Below are 21,507 nucleotides of genomic sequence, written 5' to 3'. Positions count from 1 at the left end.
CTTTAAAACTTAAGCTAAAATTCAAATTAAAAATAAAACTGTAAGATGAGGGAAAAACCCATAGGTCTGAGACGTTCGCTATTTTGTTTTTCTTTTCCTTTTCCTTTTTCTTAAAGTGAAATTACATTACATAAAATTAAACATTTTCAAGTGAATAACCTAGTGGCATTCAGTACATTCAAGATGTCGTACAGCGGCTGCCTCTAACTGATGCCAGAGCATTTTCATCATCCCCAAGAGAAACTCCGTAAGCATCACATAGCAGCTCCCCAACCCTCGCTCCCCTGAATCTCCAGCAAGCGCAAGTCTGCTCTCTGTCTAGCCGGATTTACCTGTTCTGGATATTTCATATGAACAGGATCATACAATGTGGAATTTTCTGTGTCCGGCTTCTTTAACTTACATATGGAGTGTTCAAGGTTCGTGTGTACCTCAGTACTTCATTTTCCTTTTGGTTTCATAGTATGTAATTCTGTGTTTATTCAACAATTTGTTCATTCATTGATGTGCCAATGGACACTTAGGTTATTTTCATCATTTGGCTTTTTCAAATGGTGCTATTATAAACATACAGGTACATGCATTAATTTGAATACCTGCTTTCATTTATTTTAGGTACTTAACTAGGAGTAAAATTTCAGGATCATATCGTAGTTCTATATTTAATGTTTGAAGGAGCCAATGAGTTTTTTCCCCCCAGTGGCTGAACCGTTACATTCCTATCACAATGTTTAAGAGTTCCTAGCTCCTCATATCCTCAGAAACACTTGTTCTTTTTTGTTTTTTGATTTGTGTTTTTAAAACTATACTCATCCTACTGGGTTTATAGTGTGGTACCTTATGGTGGTTTTGATTTGCATTTCCCTCATGACTAATGATTTTTAAAAATCCTTCTTTTTTGGAAAAATGTCAATTCAAGCTCTTTGCTCCCCACTCCCCTTTTTAAAAAGATTTTATTTATTTATTTATTTGACACAGAGAGAGAGAGAGAGAGAGAGCGAGAGCCAAAGGGAATACAGCAGGGGGAGTGGGTGGAGAAGCAGACTCCCCACTGAGCAGGGAGCCTGATGCGGGCCTGGATCCCAGGGTACTGGGATCATGACCTCAGCCGAAGGCAGCGGCTTAATGACTGAGCCACACAGGCATTCCTCTCCCCGCCCCCTTTTTAAAGATTTTATTTATTTACTTGACAGAGAGAGAGATCACAAATAGGCAGAGAAGCAGGCTAGAGAGAGGAGGAAGCGGGCTCACCGGCTGAGCAGAGAGCCCGATGCGGGACTCTATCCCAGGACCCTGAGATCATGACCTGAGCCGAAGGCAGAGGCTTAACCCACTGAGCCACCCAGGTGCCCCTACCCCTTTTTTTAAACATGAAGTTGTTTGCCTTTCTGTTGCTGAGTTATAAGAGTTCTTTATGTATTCTGAATATTAAGTCTTATCAGATATTTGATTTCCCAGCATTTTCTACCATTCTTCAGTTGTCTTTTCACTTTCTTGGGAATGTCTTCTGATGTATGCAGTTTTTAATTTTGATAAAATCCAGCATATCTATTTTTGTTGTTTGTTTGTTCTTTTAAATTTTCATTTCTGCTAAATCCAAGGTTGTGATTCTGCTAAATCCTATGTTTTCTTCTAAGACTTTTACAGTTTAACCTGTTATATTTAAGTCATTGTCCTCTTTTGAGTTAATTTATACACGTACGGTGTAAGAATAGGAATCCAACTTCATTATTTTATATATGGCTACCCACTTTCTTCAGCACCATTTGTTGAAGAGACTTTTATATTTCTCCAATTCAGCGGTCCTGGTACCTTTGTCACAAATCAGTAGTTTCCAGATATATGGGGTTATTTCTGGAGGCTCAGTTTCATTCCATTGGTCCACATGGTTATCATTATGCCAGTACCACATTGTTTCAATTACTGCACCTTCGTAATAAATTTTGAAATCAAGAAATATGACTCCTCTAACCTTCTTCTTTTTCATTATCATTTTGGATATTTGGAGCTAATTAAAATTCCATATGAATTTGAAGATCCAGCTTTTCCATTTCTGCAAAAAAAAAAAAAAAGAAGAAGAAGAAGAAGAAGCAATAGCACTTTGGATAGGGATTTCATTGAATCTATGGATGACTTTTGGGAATACTGAGAACTGCTGGATGTTTATGTCCCTCCAAAGTTCATATGTTGAAACCATATTGCAAAGGTGATGGTATTTGGAGGTGGTGTTTGGGGAAGTGCATAGGTCTGACAACAGAGCTCTCATGGAGTTAGTGGATTTACGAGAGAGACTCCAAAGACATCCACATTACTACTCAGTGAAAGTGATAACCGCCAAATGTGTGATTCAGCAAATCTGTAACAGGAAAATGGAACCAGAGGTTAGAGAATGAAAGAATAAAATTCTTATCCTGGTCCGTGCTCAGTATTTTGGCCAAATAATACTCTGTGCTTTAGTTTTCTCATTTTTAAGAAAAGAGTCTGGAATAAATGGCTGAGATTCTGCCAGCACCAAAATTCCATTATCCTATTGTGTTTTCCAAAATTTAGCTACTATGTTTAAATAAAATCACTAATTTGGGTTCATGAGGACAATGTAATATTTCTTTAGAATTTCATTTTATTTTCACTAAAATAGCTGTTGGCTCCCGATACAGCTTAGTGTACTCTTTCCACTTGCTGGATTTATTTATTTTTAATTCATGCAGTTAAATTTAATATGGTTGTTGACATAATTGAGAGATTTTTCATTTCATATATCTCTGCTACTGCCCATCACTTTCTGTTCCCCTATCATTTTATTTTGCTTAATTTAATGGTATTTATATCCCTACAGCATTTGGCAGGCTTTCTAATTTTCTCTAAATTCTAGGAAAACAGACAAAAGGAAGCATCAGTATATCAGTAACTAACAACAATCATCTCTTTGCTTTTTAACCAACTTTAATTTCATTTTCCATTACATAGTTCCATGTGTGTGTGTGTGTGTGTGTGTGTGCATGTGCATGTGTGTGAACGTAGTTCTAGTTTAGTGTAACATGAGTCAAGAAAGAATAATTACTTCTGTGCTGATGTTATTTAGTAAGGTCTGAATTTTATACTTTCTATTACTACACAGAGAATTTTGCTGTTGATAAAAAACAAAAAAAATAAACAAAATTTAAAAAGCAAACAAAAAAATTAAAAAAAAAAAAAACAAAAAAACCTTGGGTTGCCTGGGTGGCTCAGTGGGTTAAGCCTCTGCCTTCAGCTCAGGTCATGATCTCAGGGTCCTGGGATCGAGTCCCACATCGGGCTCTCTGCTAGGCAGGGAGCCTGCTTCCTCCTCTCTCTCTCTCTACTTGTGATCTTTCTCTCTATCAAATAAATAAAATCTTTAAAAAAAAAAACCTCACACATTTAAAAAAAAACAACAAAAAGGATACAACAACAATAACAACAAAAAACATACCAAATGTGTAAAACAAGGCTATTCAATTACTTGGTACTTGGCCTTTTTTGTAGGGCTTTATCCAGGTTAGGAGATGGGACACTCCTCCTCCTTTCTGTAAGTGCTTTCATTTTCTGTTGAGAAAAAAATAACTAAATAAAATGAAGACCATGTGACTTGTAAAAAAAAAAAAAAGAAAGAGAATAATTACAAATCACATTCATATTTCACATTCAGCTCCTTTTCTAGCATTCTGAAATCATGTTATTCTGTGTCTGTTCAACATAATTCACATGGTAGAAGAAATTTAAAAATGAATTAGATGTTCTTATCTCCTGGAGCAATGTTTCCTGAAGTTGGATTATGGTCCTGCTGTACCAAATAGGGTGTTTCTGAAAACTAAAATTCTAAATTCATAGGCATGTAACTTGGGAAGTAGGAATGTGTATATGTATATATTTATATATTTTAAAATTAGTTAGATGTCCATTCAGTGATGAATGGTTAAGGAAAATGTCATATATATACACAATGAGATATTACTCAGCCATAAAAAGAATGAAATCTTACCATTTGCAATGATATGGAAGGAGCTAGAAAGTATGATGCTAAGTGTAATAAATCAGCCACAGAAAGATATTATTTCATATCATATGTGGAATATGATTTCACTCATATGTGGAATTTAAGAAACAAAACAAATGAGCAAAGGGGAAAGAAAAGATAGAGAAAAGATAGAGAGAGGCAAACCAAAAACAGGTTCTTAACTACAGAGAACAAACTGATGGTCACCAGAGAGGAGGTGGGGGGGGCGGGTGTAACGGGTTGGGGGTGAAGGAGGGCACTTGGGATGAGCACCGGGTGGTAGAAGCAAGTGTTGAGTCACTGTATCATACACCTAAAACTAATATTACAGTGTATGTTAACTAACTAGAACTTGAATACATTTTAAAAAATTATTTTCGCAGCCAAAAAATAAGTAAAAATAAGATGTTGATAGATTTAGCCAAAATCCGTCCCCCCCCCCCGAAAAGTATCTAGATGACTTTTATGTCCACTAAAACTTGGAAAACCACAAGTTCAACACAGAGTGTTTTCAAAGTGTATTACAATGCCCTTCATAACTGTAAATGAGTAGGTTATTTCTGATTTGGCATTATCAAAGAGTGTGTGTGTGTGTGTGTGTGTGTGCGCGTGTGTTTGACTTTAGTGAATATGGTAAATATCTTTCATTAGTGACAATTTCAAATTACTTTCAAGAATGTTTTATATACTTCATAGTTAATTTAAATAAACATCCCAAATGAAATTTATTTTCCAATCTACTGCACTAATGCCTGAAAATCTGGTTCTCTGTGCTGGAGGCAAATTGGTGGCTGTTTTGGTGGCATGTCCTTGACAACATGGGGAAGGAGCTGGGAAATGTGAGAGGTCTGCTGTGCCAAGGTGAAACAGGTGTGGGGGAACAGTAGCATATGGAGAAATAATTAGCTGTCTGAGTCTGTATTATAAGAATAATTTTACCTTAAGCCAGTTAAAATTAATTATCCTACCTTAAGCCAGATAGAATTAATTCAATTTCTCCCAAAGAAACTGTTTATTTGGCTCAATTTGGGCAGACATAGCTGGAATGTTTTTTAACCATATTAATGAGCATTTCGTAATTAGAACTATGTCCTTTGGCTCTGTATACAAATAGGAAAAAAAGAAATTTGGATTTATGAAATTTTAAAACCCAAATATGTCCTTTTCTCCAGATAATTATCTGAGTTTTAATGTTTTCTGGTCTTTATATTTGAATAAGTCACTGCTTATTAGCTTAACCTGTACCATATGAGGAATGCCTTGTTCATTCTTTTTATTAGATTTGTCTTATCCACCTTTTGCTTATTACCATGTAATCCATTTTAAGATAAAATTAATTTGTTTTTATTTTAAATGATTGTAAAGGAAGGATCAATTTTTTTTCAAAACTAGGTAAAAAGGTTTTCAGTTTTTTCTGTGATGAGACAATACGAATTTTCAAATGGTGTTATTTATCCCATTATTTCACATGTGTTTGTAATATATCATTTTAAAAGAAGAGAAGAAGAATATTAAGACATAATTTTATAAAAGATAAGGTATCTCATCTATTATTTGTAAAAGAAATCATTTAAAATCAAGTGACATCTACTCTTTCTTTTGTTATTGATTAATTCAACAAACATTTGCTGAACTCAGAATTTGGCTATAGATATCCAAAAACAGATAAATAACAGAAATGTATATAATACAAGGAATCTGATGACTTGGGATGTGGGGACAAGCTCCATGTTGGATGTACAGGAATGACCCCTGGTTCACCACCACAGAATAGGCCTAACTAGAGAATGGGTTCCTCAGAAAAGGTATCAGGAAGAGACAGAGTTCCATGACATCTTTTCTTTCATCCCTGTCCCCAAGGTCACTCACCTTAGCTACAAGATGGGGATAGACGGCACCTAACGACTGGACTTGGCTGCTCTATAATTTCCTATTACCACTCTTCCCCACTGAGATCAGCCCAAAATCAGGCCTTGCTTGAGCACATTTATTTTCCAGCATCTAGAGCTTATCTGGAGCTCTAGCTATAAGAGATTCAAGAACGTGTAGGTGTTTAGCAATCCAAGAGGGAAAACTAGAAGAACTCTGGCATAGATGTTGAAATAGCCAATCTATATTTCAGACACACACACAGGGTGGGTAGCGAATGTAAGGGTGGCAAGACACACAATGTAACAGCTGTCCTCATGAAACCTACAGTCAAATCAAATCATCAACAAAGAAGTCTATAATGGTGACTGAGTTAAATGCTGAAAATTAGTAGATTTAGGTTATATTGCTTCTTCCTGGGAAATGACAATTCAGAATGAGATCAGAAAGGAGAGAGGAGTTTATTACCTGGAGGGGCCTGGTGTAAGAACATTCCATACCCAGTGAATAAGTGCAGGGGTTTATTTGCTTTGGGTAAAATTTGAAGAAAACAAGTGAAATCTACTAATTTTCTGAGATTCTTCTAAGTATGTGGGGTAGAGGAGAAAAATGGCTTTGGAAACTTGGGAGAAAGCTGAGATTCTGTCTCTATTGTCTCACAGGTCCCTTGCTTGGTGATGGAGCTCCAAGGACTGATCTGAAGACTGCTGGTGAGCGAAGGGAGGAAGAATGATAGCAAAAGTCCACATGCTATGGAAAGGGTGGGGAAGGCACAAAAAAAAGAAGTCATGGGATCTCCTAAGTTGACTTTTAAGTACTCCCCTCAAGGGATCTGGTGGCTTACTTAGTTTGTGTAGCTAAAAGAATTGTCATGTCATGACCTTTACTAGTTGCTTTATCCTTAGATCCTGTTGTTCGTCTCTGACCAAATTTTTGCACTGAAATTAAAGTACCTTTCTGTGTTGTTTTAGGGACTTTATCCATCAATTCAGATTATTCTTGGTGTACGCTAATGATGTAGCTTAGTTTCTTTAATGATTAAGCCTGTACCAAATTGTTATTTTGGAATTTTTCTGTTAGCATCTGCAGCAAAATACTTGTTGATTACTTAAGAGTATTATCTAAGAATGGCTACAATATGTTCTCTACCTTTATCTCTTTTTATTCCAAACATTGTACACTATCATCAGTGTTCACCTCACCATAGAAATAGAGTTATTTTTATTGGGATACAACCTGAAAATAAATCTCATCTTCAAGTAGAATATGGAGAGGATGGTACTTATGTCAGAATATGTCCCACCATTTTATTTGCCATATGCATACTATAGAATTCATATATAGATATATAGATATATAATATATATTACATCTATAGCTATTTTATATATATGTAATATATAAAACATCCCCCCATTACATACACAGACATGCAGAGCTACATATACATAAGAAAAGTATAACAATGTGGTAGGCCAAATATTGATAAATCCAAGAGGATAAAGACAATCAATTAGGATAATGATCCGGTGATCTGAGATCTGAGAACAGATGATATAAAATATACACTTAAATATTTTATGAATGCAAAACATGAAAGTAAATGTGTTGGAGATTGAACATCCATTCTGTCTCATTAGTGGGTGGATGTCGTTTGGGGAACCCTAACGTGTATACACCTGGCTTCTACTTAACATGCTTTGTTTTTCCTCTAGGATCAACTCCACCCCCAAATTTCAGGCCACATCCTTTGGTTAAGGTTAATACCACCTCTGCCTTCAGGTTGGGTAGGTGATTCATGTATATCTAATGAAAACATTTAAGTTTTCTGGACACACATGCTAGTATGGGCAGGTAACCACATCAGAGACAATGAAATGTAATGATGCTTAGATTTCTTGAAGAGATGCACTGTCTTGCTGCTAAAATTAAACCTAAGGAAATAAAGATTTAGGGTGATAAAAGCATCATACTTTCACTAGGAGCTGCACGAGAAAGAGAGTTGAGGCATGGAGAGGGGCCTGACCAGGAGGCATAATGAGCCTCTCTGGCTTAAGCCATAGCCTGGGTTAAGATACTCCTGGGAACTGTAAATAATGCTGCTGTAAACATAGGGGCGCATGTATCCCTTTGAATTAGTGTGTTTATATTTTTTGAATAAACACCCAGTAGTGAGATTACTGGATCATACGGTAGTTCTATTTTTAACCTTTTGTGGTACTTCTGTACTGTTTCCCACAGGGGCTGCCTCAGTTTGCGTTCCCACCAACAGTGCACGAGTGTTCGTTTTTCTCCACATCCTCACCAACACTTGTTTCTTGTGGTTTTGATTTTAGCCATTCTGACAGATATGAGGTGATGTCTCGTTGTAGCTTTCATTATTTACAATAGCCAAATTATGGGAAGAGCTCAAAGGTACATCAATTGATGAATGGATAAAGAAGATGTGTGTATGGATATATATGTGTATACATACACACACATATATACAGACACACATGTATATATGTATATACACACATACACACACACACACTCTATCTATCTATCTATCTATATATATATATATACACATACACCAAGAAACAGACTCTTACCTATAGAGAACAAATTGATGGTTACCAGAGGGGGATGGGTGAAATATGTGATGGGGATTAAGGAGTGCACTTACAATGAGCACCCAGAGTTGTCTGGAATTGTTGAATCACTATATTGTATACTTGAAACAAATATAACACTGTATGTTAACTATATGGAATTAAAATAAAAACTTAATAATAAAAAAAAGATACCCCTGGGATTTTAAGTTACTTGTGTCCATGAATTCTCCTCTCCATTAAAGAAAATTTGCATTGAGTTTCCAATAAATTCCAATAAGTATAAATGTATTTTCTAATAAATCAAAACATTTGCAACAATAATAGCAAATATATTCTTTTTGAAAGGCAATTTTTAAAGGAAAATATAGTTTAAATTAAAAAATAAAGTCTTTTGTCTCAAGAAAAAACGGAGTCGATCTCTAATTTTGTTAATCATTATTAGGATAGGCAAGTGGTATCTAGCTTTAGCTAGCAAGTATCTATATATAAACATAAAAGGGGAATGGCATGAATACATGTAGATACATAGATGAAGTGAATAGCACATATGGAAAATTGATAGATGTTTTTTTCACATCCATGTTGGAGAAAACCATTTCCTTAATAAATTTTGTAGATTTGCCTCCTATTTGAAGAGTTATATTCCATGATATATTTTTTATTACTTACAATCTCCTAATTTTACATAATTTCCCCAGCTACTGGTTATCAACACTTAATATAAAGTGCTAATGAAAACTAGATTATTCAGTATGTGTGTATACACACACCCATACACATATACACAGACTACTATTTGGAAGGGATACACACTGGTAGAATATAGATTGAACGTTTCTAATATTGGTCACGGTCTTATTAGCAGAAGTGCTGGCTCCTCTTATGGCAACACCTGAGAGAAATGAATATAGCTTTGTCATGTGTTCTTACCCATACTGTGCTGAAAAATATTGGCTTCCTCATAAACACCACCAGGTGTATTTCAGTAATTAATTATTAAAAATTTGGAAATTCAGAAGAAGCACTGTGGTGTCTAGAACAAGTATTCCCCTCATTATAGTAGCGAGTATCCTGGGATTTATGGAGAGTCAACATAATGGAACTGTGTTCCCCTCAAAATTCTGTTATGCTTCTGGAGACACACAGTATGAAGTAGAACTCTGCTGCAAATTTAGTGCCAAAGGAGACTTTTCCTATTTAAGCCCTCGTTATGATTCTCTTAGCATTTGTGGATGTGAGGTGAAATCATTGTACAGTTTATCCAATGAAAACGGTGTTGAGCTGAGTGTCGTTTATTCAGATCTATGGTTCCGGGATGTGTGAGAGAATAACTCCAGTGTTCGCCATGATGAACTTTGTATATATGCTTGCATTCTTGTTTTATAACAGGTCTTGATTACCAAGATGCTGTGGGTATTTCAAAATTTTAGTTGAATTTTGGCAAAAATCTGAAGGATGCTACCTGAAGAACCACACTATTAAACATTAAAAAAGCCACCAGTTCCTCTTGTAGGTACCATGGGCAGAAAATCAAACAAATGAGACTTGTTTTCATGGATATTGCATTTAGTGAGTAAGAGAGATGACAATATACAATACGTAAGTAAGTGTTCTTTATGAAGAAGAACGTCAATTTCATGGAGCCAGCAATAACGAGATTCCAAAGGTAACAACTAGAGCTTTCATTAACAAATCATCGCAAACCTGTTCCTTAAACATCAGAAGTTTTTTCTCTCACAGTTCTGTAGGCTAGAAAATCAAAATGAAGTTACCAACAGTGCCTCTCTCCCTCCAAAGGGCTCTTGGGGAGAATCCTTGCCCACCTCATCCTGCTTTTGGGTACTACTGTTCTTTGACTTGTGGCCACATAACCCTCAATCTCTGCCCCCATCTTCACCTGGCATGCTTCCCCATATTTCTGTTCCACTGCGTGATGTACAGACCAGACGTGGCTCCACATGCCCTCAGCAGCATGAGGGCTGAGCCAGCTGCCCTTTCCTAGAGACTGAAAGCAGTAAAGGAGTCATGCCGTGGTCATCTTCACCAACTTAGTTACCTATGTGACTAGCTTCTTCAGAGGTGCATTCATCAATAATGTGCGGGGACGTTCAGGGTCATAGTCAACTGCCTCTTTCAATAACTGACCCCTTGATTGTACATATTCTTGGCCAGGTTTACATTTTTATGACTGTGTGCTGATGATACAATAATGGCCCCAAAGATACCCACACTCAAGCCCCAGAATTTTGGACTGTGTTGTTTTGTATGGCAAAGGAAATGTGCAGATGGAATTAAGACTGATAATTAGCTGACATTGAATAGGGAGAATATCCTGGAATATCTCCAGGGAGCCAATGTAATCACCAGGGTCCTTAAATGTGAAAAAGTAAGGCAAGAGAGTTCATCAGAGAGATGTAGAACATGAGGACTTGACCTACTCTTGCCATCTTAAAAGATGGAGGAAGGGGGCCATAAGCCAAGGACACACAGGATAACAGGCTGAGGATTGCAGTCAGTGTCTAAAACCTGAAAGTCTTTTCATTGACAGCCAACAAGGAAACAGGGACGTCCATCCCACAACCTCAAGGAACTAACTTCTGCCAACGCTCTCTGATTAAATAAGTTCCCCCCTAGAACCTATAGAAAACAATGCAGCTCCGTCAACAACTTGGCTATAGCCAAGTGAGACCCATGTCAGATTTCTGACCTCCAGAATTCTAAGATAATATATGGGTGTTGTATAAACCAGTGAATTTGTTGTAATTTCTTGCATGACAATGGGGAACCACCACAATGCTACTGCTCTGCCACTTGGATTTGATATTCTAATAAAGGCTGAGACCAGTTGCATTCAATTTTCATACAACACTTGGTTAGGGCTGTTATCAACAGAATTCCAATTGGCAGGATGAGCCAACTAGCACCACTGACCTCAGCATGCCCCTCAGATCTCATCCTCAGTGTTAGGTCTATTTCAGATAACTGTTTAACCTTCTTTTCTTTTCTTATGGCATGTTACACCCCAATAGTAGGATTAATCCAGACACGGTGAGAAGTGTTGACAAGCCTACCTGTCCTCCTTGTGCAGCTAGGATGTAGCTTATGGGTTTTGCATTTTAATCCATAGAAGGGTGACTGATCTAGGGTTTGTGCTATCGCACTGTGGATATAGGCTACTCCAGTTTGGAATTTGCTGTTGAACTTGCTTTGGATTAGTATTGCATTGGTTTGTTTAAGCCACAAGAACATTGACACAAAATATTGGCAGCTTCGATAACCATGCATAGCAAAACTCAGAATCACTTGGGGGCCAGGAGAAGCGTATGAATTTGCACCAGTCCAAAGAAACAAAGTTGTCCCGTTCTGCCTATGTGTGAATGCACGAAGGTGGTCTGCGATTATGAGCAGTTGTTGGTGGCACAAAGCCCAGTCCACCTGGCTACACCCACATGCTTTTCTGTTCCCTGGAGGGGCTGAACGGAGAAGACATACTCTGTGGTGAGTCAGATGGCTAGCTGCAACTCTTGCTTGACATAGGTGGACCAGGTGATTGTTTTACTAGGCTGCAGTGATAAATTTTAAAATAATATACAGGAATAATATACAGAAAACAGCTTCTATTAATTGAGCACTAATTGAATATGTACCATGCCTTGTGTTGGGTGTAACACAAATATGGCACCATATAAAATCTGCTGATAGTATTTTTTTAAGGATTTATTTATTTATTTTAGAGAGAGGGAGGGAGATAATCTCAAGCAGACTCTATACTGAGCATGGAGCCCAATGCAGGACTCGATTTCAAGACCCCAAGATCATGACCAGAGCAGAAACCAAGAATTGGACACTTAACAGACTGAGTCACCCAGGTACCTCCTGCTGATAGTATATTAGGGCTGAGAAACTTGAAATCCTGTGAGGTTAATTAACACAGCTAATAAGTAAAGGAGCCTATATTCAAACCCAGGCTTGAAGTGAAAGAAAAGCAGTGAAGAAAAAAGTTATTGGAATCATGTCGCCTTCCCATGAACCAGAAATTAAAAAGTTAGAAGCAACCTTAGTAACAAAATTGCATTAAGCTTGTTGTCTTTCTATCACCTGGAAAATAATATCATACATGAGTAGCCACCAACACAGAGTACAGGGCATCGTGGGACTGGATTTGTCTGCATTTGCAGGGGATGGATTCATGATAATGAATATATGGAACCCAGGGGAATGCTTTTAATTTACTAACTATGACAAGGGATCTCTGGTTATCATCAGCAAAACTTGCTGTTTGTCCCAGAGCTGCCTTCACAAAATGCTTGTTTTCTTCCATGTTTACTGCTATAAGTAGCATCATCATCAACTGAGGAACTCTCCTAGGATTGACAAAATTGAACTGCCTATTCAACTAAAATTAGTCTTCTAACTTCTGGTCCAGCGTCTGCCTGTCTGCCGCCTCGCTCCCTCGTTCCCTTTAACAGGTATCAATCATGTCATCTTTCTATTTCTACTGGCTCATTCCTCAGTGTTTTCCTCATGAACCCAGATCTGGTTGGAGATGTCAACAAAAGTGCCACATCAAAACATACTGGAGGAGCATTTGGGCAGCTCAATGGGTTAAGCCTCTGCCTTCGGCTTGGGTCATGACCTCAGGGTCCTGGGATCGAGCCCCGCATCGGGCTCTCTGCTCAGTGGGGAGCCTGCTTGCCCCTCTCTCTCTGCCTGCCTCTCTGCCTACTTGTGATCTCTCTCTCTCTCTCTGTCAAATAAATAAATAAAATCTTAAAAAAAAATCCATACTGGATGCACAGCTTCTCGAAGAGGAAAGAAAATTTCCATGTGAGAGGAAGCAGGAGGTAGATCAGCTGACTCTTACCTACCTGCCCCCCCCACTGTTTTTCTCCTGCCTTAAGTCCCACTGCCACGCACCTGCTAGCCCATGCTAGTCCTCAGTTTAAGGCTCTGGGCAAGAACTAAAGAAATAAATCATTCTCGTGATCACACTTAACTTAGCGGGGTTATACTACCACCTTACTTATATCAATATTTCTCTAGTTTTAGTGAGTAGCCAGAAGCACCCAGAAAGCTTGTTAAAGCAGTCCCCGCCCTCAGATTTACTGATTGGGTATTTCTGGGTTGGGGCCTAAGCATTGCATTTTGAACAAGTTCCCAGGTGATCCTGATGCTGCTGGTCTCATGATCACAATAGAAACCACTACTATATGCTAAGGTACTCGGAAAAGAAGCATGGAAAAATCAGGAACAACCTGTGCTCCCCATAATGGTTCTCCCATCCTGCTGTGGGCAAGCATTCTATTAAGTACCCCCATCCTAGTTGTTCCTACAGCTTCTGAGAGAACTGTATGCCATCCCTTTGGTCCTTTTTTTTTTTTTTTTTTTTTTTTTTTTGTCAGAGAGAGAGGGAGAGAGAGCGAGCACAGGCAGACAGAATGGCAGGCAGAGGCAGAGGGAGAAGCAGGCTCCCCGCCAAGCAAGGAGCCCGATGCGGGACTCGATCCCAGGACGCTGGGATCATGACCTGAGCCGAAGGCAGCTGCTTAACCAACTGAGCCACCCAGGCGCCCCCATCCCTTTGGTTCTTGACTCTAGCTTCATATTAAAATTGCTTGAAGAAAAATAAATTAAAAATAAATAAAATTACTTGGAGTGCTTACTAAGAAATATTCAAAAAGATGCTCAACATCACTCATCATCAGGGAAATGCAAATCAAAACCACAATAAGGTATCACCTCACACCTGTCAGAATGGCTAAAACAAGACACAACGAATGTTGGTGAGGATGTGGAGAAGAAACCCGTGTGCACTGTTTGTGGGAATGCAAACTGGTGCAGCCACTGTGGAAAACAGCATGGAGGTTCCTCAAAAAATTAAAAATAGAATTATCCAGCAATTCAACTACTTGGTATTTACCCAAAGAAAATGAAAACACTAACTTGAAAAGATATATACACCCCTATGTTTGTTGCAGAATTATTTTTTTAAAGATTTTATTTATTTGACAGAGAGAGAGATAGCAAGAGAGGGAACACAAGCAGGAAGAGTGGGTGGGGAGAAGCAGATTCCCCACTGAGCAGGGAGCCCGATGATGCGGGGCTTGACTCTAAAACCCTGTGATCATGACCTGATCCCAAGGCAGATGCTTAACAACTGAGCCACCGAGGAGCCCCTAGAATTATTTATAATAGCCAAATTATGGAAGCAGCCCAAGTGTCTATCGATAGACAAATGGATAAAGAAGATGTGATATATATACATATATAGGTATATACAGTGGAATATTATCCAGCAATAAAAAATGAAATCTTGCCATTTGCAACAACACAGATGGATTGAGAGAGTATAATGCTAGGTGAAATCAGCTATCAGAGAAAGACAAATATCATATGATTTCATTCATGTGTGGAAGCAAAACAAGGGAACAAAGTAAGAGAGAAACCAAGAAACAGCCTTTTACCTACGGAGAACACACCGATGGTTACCAGAGAGGAGGTGGGTAGGGGGATGGGTAAGACAGGTGGTAGGGATGAAAAGTACACTTACCATGATGAGCACTGGCCGATGTGTAGCCTTGGAATCCTAGTGCACACCTGAAGCTAATGTAAAGAAAAAGGAGATACTCAGACACAGTGACATCATCTGACCTGTTGCCGTGCTATGTTGTTTAACTCGCCCCCACCTGAAACGCTTCTCATGTGCAGCGGGGGTGGGGTAAAGCCGCAAGTACAGAAGGGGGCCAAGTCTGCAAGCACCCAGCACTTTCCTGGTCCCCTCCCAACGAACTGGCTCACATGTCCACGGTTTCCCAAGGCGAGGTTCATTTCATTGGGATGGACCTTCTAGAGTTGCTGTTTCCCTAAGTGATGACAACTGAACGACTTCAGAATGAGACCCTGCCCCTCTGCTCAGCGCATAGCTACTCTGAGAAGATGGAACCCTACATTATGTCAAAAGTTCGGAAACAGCCCAAGTAAAACCAGTGAATCCCCTGAGCGGTCATGAGTAGGAATTCCTGGCGCACAGGGCAGACACAGCGTGGGGCGAACCAGGAGCGCTCAGAGCAAACATGGGATGAGGCTTGGAGGTATGTTTTTGTAAAACAGCTTCTACAGGGAGGAGGCAGCGACTGTTTACTCCTCACAGTGATTAGTTACAATATTAGAGTTTTCTTCAGTGGCTGGGAATTGCCGGGTGGTTATCTCATCCATTTTGGGAACCAGCTTAAGTTTTGCTGATGCGGTATAAGCGAGAGATGACTTAGTCTTGCAAAAGAAGCTAAATGAAGCTTTGTATTTTGTTAGCTGCAGGAATTGTCAAGGCTAATCCCCAGTTGTTCTTGATTCCGACACTTGCAACGACGCCCCCCCCCCGGACGCCCAGAAATCCTGCTGGAATGTGCTGGCGGGAGCTTAGAGGAACCCATGAAGCCCTTCTCCTTTTTCCTCCTCCCTCCAGCCCTCTTTTAAGGTGAGCTGCTTCTAGCTGCTTTTCCCTCCTTCCAATTCCTTCCCCCCCCAGGAAGCTCCGTCACTGGGGACTGGGAACCTCAGCACATCAGGAAATGCAGCAGCAGGTAAGCCGTCTCCTCATTTCCCTGTTTAGTCCTGAGGTTTCTGACCACAAAGCCTGTTCCATTTGATGATGGTAATGACATTGCTCTGTTCTTGCTTCGTGAGCTCCGGTACTGTTCCAGGGCTGTGGCACCAACGATTTCATCTTGTATGTCTATGTATATTTGGTTACTAATTCAGATGAGGGTCGCTGACTTTGAAAAAGTGGAAGGAAGCTAGCACTCTGAGCCACTGTATGTTTGGAAGATAGCAGGGTGGTCCATAAACTTACCTACCAGTTATCATCCCCCATCACGAAGCCCCCTGCTGAACAGTTACTTCGGGGCACACATTATAGTGGGTATATGTCATTCTAATAATTCACTTTTTGGTAGCATATGATCAATACAAAAGCTGTGAGACTGGGTGCATAAAACATCAACCTCTTAATATTTCTTTGCTTTTTATAAACCATTTAAGATGAAATATTCTGAGCGATATTACATTTATAAATTAATTGTAGAGTTTCCTCTGACGGGAATAAAAATTTAGCAAAATATTGTTAAAACTGGATTAAAAAAATCAGGATGAAAAGAGAGCCAAGTGGATGTATCATGGCTTTTTTGCTAGCATTTGATGAGAAAGGTAATGCACAAATACTTCATGATCTTTTCTTGAATATCGGATATTAGAATTATGGCTATAACAATACAGATTATCTTTTAGATCTGGAAGAACTATGAAATTTTCAAAATGTAACCTGGGAAAGGAAACTAAGAGAAAATGTAAACATATTTTTAAAAAATTTTTAAAACCATTTAATCAAATATGGCACCAATATTTATAATTTTATGTTAATTGGGACTTCTGGCTTTTAAAATGTCTGTTATTTCTTTAGACCAGCCATGATGAATCAGATTATGAGATCAAATACCTGTAATTATTTATAAAACATGCATGAAGGCAAAACAGATTTGAAATTCTCTATTATTATTTCTTTGACTTGCTCTTCAAATCTAGTAACATAAATAAAGCAGTATAATTTTAAAGGAGATAGGAGCTAGAAATAATATAATTCTCTTTTAGAACAACTGTGATAGACATAATTGTTCAATTGATTTAAAGGTAGTAATTGAGTGTTATTTCATGTATATGAAGTCATGAATACCAACGGTATTATTAAAATATTTCCATAATGACTCTGATTGTCATAATTTCCATAAATATTATTATTAAACATCATTATTTAGTGAATAATTTTGTGGCACTGCCTTTTTTTTTTTAAAGATTTTATTTATTTATTTGACAGAGAGAGATCACAAGTAGGCAGAGAGGCAGGCAGAGAGAGAGAGGAGGAAGCAGGCTCCCCGCTGAGCAGAGAGCCCGATGCGGGGCTCAATCCCAGGACCCTGAGATCATGACCCGAGCCGAAGGCAGCTGCTTAACCCACTGAGCCACCCAGGTGCCCCGGCACTGCCTTTTTTACATATCTCTTTTAAAATGCAATTCTCTTTTGAGATGATTTTCCTTCCAGGGTTTACTCAAGTTTAATTTGTGCTCATTACTTTTCTTTATGGAGTGTATTTATTAATTAAGGTGCAGCATGGTCAATTCTTTCTAAATTAAAAAATACAAATCATTACCTTAAGCAAAATTTGAAAAATCAAGTATAAGTGAATCAGGACAATATTAAATTTCAGCTTGTTCTTTAAGCTTTTCACATGTCAAACAATATTCTCCTGCCAATGGCTTATACAAAACTCATACAATGAAGGAGTCAAAGGTTAGAGTTTGAATGAAACTTCAATTGTTTGTACTACCTGGAAATATTTGAGCCTAAGATAAATGAAGTCAGCATGTGTAATGGATAACAGTACAGTGCAGGAGAAAAAAAAAAAAAAAAGTATGAACTCCAGAGTCGAGCATATACTGGTTCCAGAATCTGGATAAGATTTTTTAAACCTCATCGAGTCCCAGATTCCAGATTAAAAGTCCTTCCAGAAATATTTAGAGCATTAAATAAGATAATTTATGTAACAAATTGATAACATGTGATTCATGAAAGTTGTTCTATTCCATTTAAGCATTTACTTAATTTATTCAACACATATCTGTGACCACCTGTAATGCAAGAGCGCTCTGGTAGGCACCAAAGATACTGTGTTAGTAATAGAGACATAGTCTTTGCCTAATGGAGTTTAGATGCTTATGCTTAATAGTTTTTGCCTCCCCTGTTTCCTGTCTTCCTATAACCGGTCTATTTTATCTTGTTTATGAGAACACAAACACATTGAGTAGCAATTTCCCTGCCTGAGAACTGATCTAATCGTTCTCAGAAATGACATTGACAACAAGAGATGGTATATTTCTGTGTCTCAATTCCACAGGATTTAACCTCAGTAGTTAATACAGTTAATCCATCAGTTAACTAAACTTTTTTTGACAGTGAAATGCTAAGTATGCCCTCTGCCTCTGGGCATACAATAGTGACCAGGACAGAAAATGCCCTAATGGTTTGTAAAAATCTATTGGAGAAGGGAGGGTCAGATTGGAATGGAATAAGAATTAGAGTGGAAAGTGAAGAAATGAAAAGTATTCTAGATTACCATTTTGAGATATTTGATTGTGAAATTTAAAAAAAATAGAATAAGACTTATATTAGGTAGTGAAGTAATTTTTTTTTTTTTTTTTTTAGAAACCTGAGCCTTTTTAATGCAGATAAATGGAGAAGCAGAGTTGGAAAGGAGACCACCAGTGATTCAGTTTTTCTGAATAGGTCACCTCTTCTATGGCAGTGAGATGAGAGGAGGGTCACGTGTTTGCTGGAGGGAATCTCTTTCTGTCGAGAGTAACACTGATGTTATTCTGGGCAGGTGGATTTTGGATAGAAAGGAACTATGGATTATTGTAGGGCAAGAAGGTGAAAGGATGGATGTTGGTATTTAAGCTCAATAGTAAGAGAAGTGGCAGAGATTTTCCAGTGATGGGCGGGAGGTCATGATCAAGTGACCAACAGGTCTATGTGTAGGGAGTGGCATGGGGGCAAGAAGTAGCTCAACTTAAAGATTGGAAATTTGTGCTCAATGAGTTCTTTGGGTTTAATCAAATCTATTTTAAATCATCACAACTAAGGTTGAGTAATTAAAGGTTTTGTATTTTTCCATATCTATAAAGGACATGAAAGACCTTGAAAATTCATTGTCAAGTTTGTGGGATTGGAGCAGAAGTCTAATAATTTGAGTAGAAAATGTGACCTAATAGAGGCCTTTTCTCTCAAATTCCACACAGCAGGGGTTTCATAGCTAGTAAAGCCTTAATTTCACCCTTCAGTGTCTCGTAAGACTAAAAACTTCAATTTTGACGAAATGGATGGAAAGGCTGTGTAAAGAGTTTTCTACCTGAAATGGAACAATTTCATCCTTCTGCTGAGTTTTCCACTTTACAAAAGCATCAGTTTTCCAACAGACTGCCTTTGCATTGGTTTTACTGAGGAAAGTAAGTGGCTTTTATTGAAGTCCTGCTGGTAGGCTGACCAAAGCTTCAGTTTTCCTCTGAGGGAAAAGCACCAGGGGACCTGAGCTTGTTAAGCATTAAAAACAGAGCTGGTGTTTCAGCGTTAAATTCTACTTTCCATCTTTAGATATTTCTAGAAGTGAATGGGTTTATTTCAATGACTTAATTTGATTTAAAATTTCAGAGAATGAATTTCTGATAATTTGAAAAAATTTGGGGGGAGTCCTGCCTTTTTTAGACCAAGTACAAGTAGAGTATATGGGACATAATGTAGCTACTAAAAATGAACAAATTGTGTGTGTGTGTGTGTGTGACATTCCTAAAATTACCATATCTACCCTATATTTAATGTTTTTATGATAAATTTATTACTCTAATTACCATACAACCCTACAAATCAAAACAATAATGTGTTGCTTTCTAGAAATGAAGTTTTTGTTTGGGTTTGTATTTTTCATTTTATTCTTCATTCATTCATTTCTCCTCTAACATCCCAAATTTCCTAGGATGAATTTGATAATCGCACAGACCTTGTGGGAAAGATCTTGAGCAAAGATAAGGCAATGAAATCTATAAAGGACCCATACTTTAACATCTGTATGATATATAAGTATGCAAGGTGCATATAGATATTTTTATAGACTATTACAGATGTTCTCAGAATACTAGTAAAAGCAAATCTCATTCTCCTTATCGTTTAATATTAATTAACAGTAGATATCACAAAAATAATAATTCAGTGAATGGCAAGAAAATAATTCAATGATGTGTTTATGCATGCAGATTGGACACCTAAAACCAGGCACAATAGGGTTGAAATTTTAAAGATGTGCTGAGTTCTTCACGTCATGGGTTCTGGTCTGCTCAGTATCTACTGGGGAATAACTTTTTAAAATCAATGTGAAGCCAGCATGTGAGCTACCTGCCCAAACTGGCAAATCTTATAAATGTAAGGGTCAAAAGTGTAAGCACTGATGGAGGGATTTTCTTTGCAAATTGCCAGAATGTAAGTTTTGGATGGTTACCTTAATTTTCTCCACCTCACAAATGGCTCTTTGGTTAAATTTAGGGACATTCTATTAGTAAAGTCTGGCTAAAAAAACAAATATTAATAAGGCACAATGTCAAGAAATCTATAGAAAACACAACATCACAATAGCAACTATATACACGCATTAGACACATACATTTTCCCCAATGAACTAATGATTTATTTGAAAAGCTTATTGAAACTGTTAGAGAATTTTTCAATTCTGATTTTTACTTTATACCACATCTTTCATTCAAAGGCATGATCAATAAATTTAGGGTTTTGTTTTGTTTTACAGTTCAATAATCCAGCCACCTTAAAATTTAAAGTAGGTTTTACAATTTGTTTTCGAGAGTATCCATTTTCTTAGACATAATGTAGATTTTTGGTACAGATTTTTCTTATGCTTATTTTAGCTGCCACTTTTGCATACTCCGGAAATCAAAGGATCGCTTGTATACAATAAATTTGGCCCCTTAAGTGAGGCATACTATTAAGCTGAATATTTTTCACACTCAGAAGCCATAATGGATGAATTGGGAAATCTGCCACCCTTCTCTTCCGATTAAAAAAACACCATACATTATCATTAATTGAAAGAATTTCAGCTGAGCCTTCAGGTGCCTATATGTTTGAAAAAGTAAAACAATTGCAGGAAAACATTAATAACAAAAATTTAATTGTCGAAAGTAATAAGAATTGTGTAATATTTCATTACACAATGAGAAGGTAATTTGTATTCAGGCAGCATTTGTTGTGCTAATAACATCATAAAGCTTAATTTAAACTTTTAAAATAGTTGTTATTTTATATAATCTACATAAAATTTTTAATTCCAAAACCAAAATAACTGTGAACTTAAAGGATTCTAAATTAATCTCCTATTGATAGATTTCTGTATTATTTTCTTTTTTGTGGAAACA

General features: G+C 37.6%; 1 protein-coding gene across 4 annotated transcripts in view; it reads left to right on the top strand.

Moving 5' to 3' along the window:
- CCDC102B (coiled-coil domain containing 102B) overlaps positions 1-8,243 on the top strand; it is a 203,624-nt gene extending 195,381 nt beyond the window's left edge. For all 4 annotated transcript variants that reach the window (XM_047696565.1, XM_047696564.1, XM_047696566.1 and 1 more), the window contains one exon: positions 6,547-8,243. In XM_047696565.1, the coding sequence (XP_047552521.1) occupies positions 6,547-6,617 (71 nt within the window). In that variant the 3' untranslated portion in view covers positions 6,618-8,243. The remainder of the gene's footprint in view (positions 1-6,546) is intronic.
- The last annotated feature ends 13,264 nt before the right edge of the window (positions 8,244-21,507 follow it).

Source organism: Lutra lutra, chromosome 12 (assembly GCF_902655055.1).
Source record: "Lutra lutra chromosome 12, mLutLut1.2, whole genome shotgun sequence".
In the NCBI taxonomy this organism is placed as follows: Eukaryota; Metazoa; Chordata; class Mammalia; order Carnivora; family Mustelidae; genus Lutra; species Lutra lutra.
Note: the sequence above shows the minus strand (reverse complement) of the source record. Positions and strands in the feature narration are given on the sequence as shown.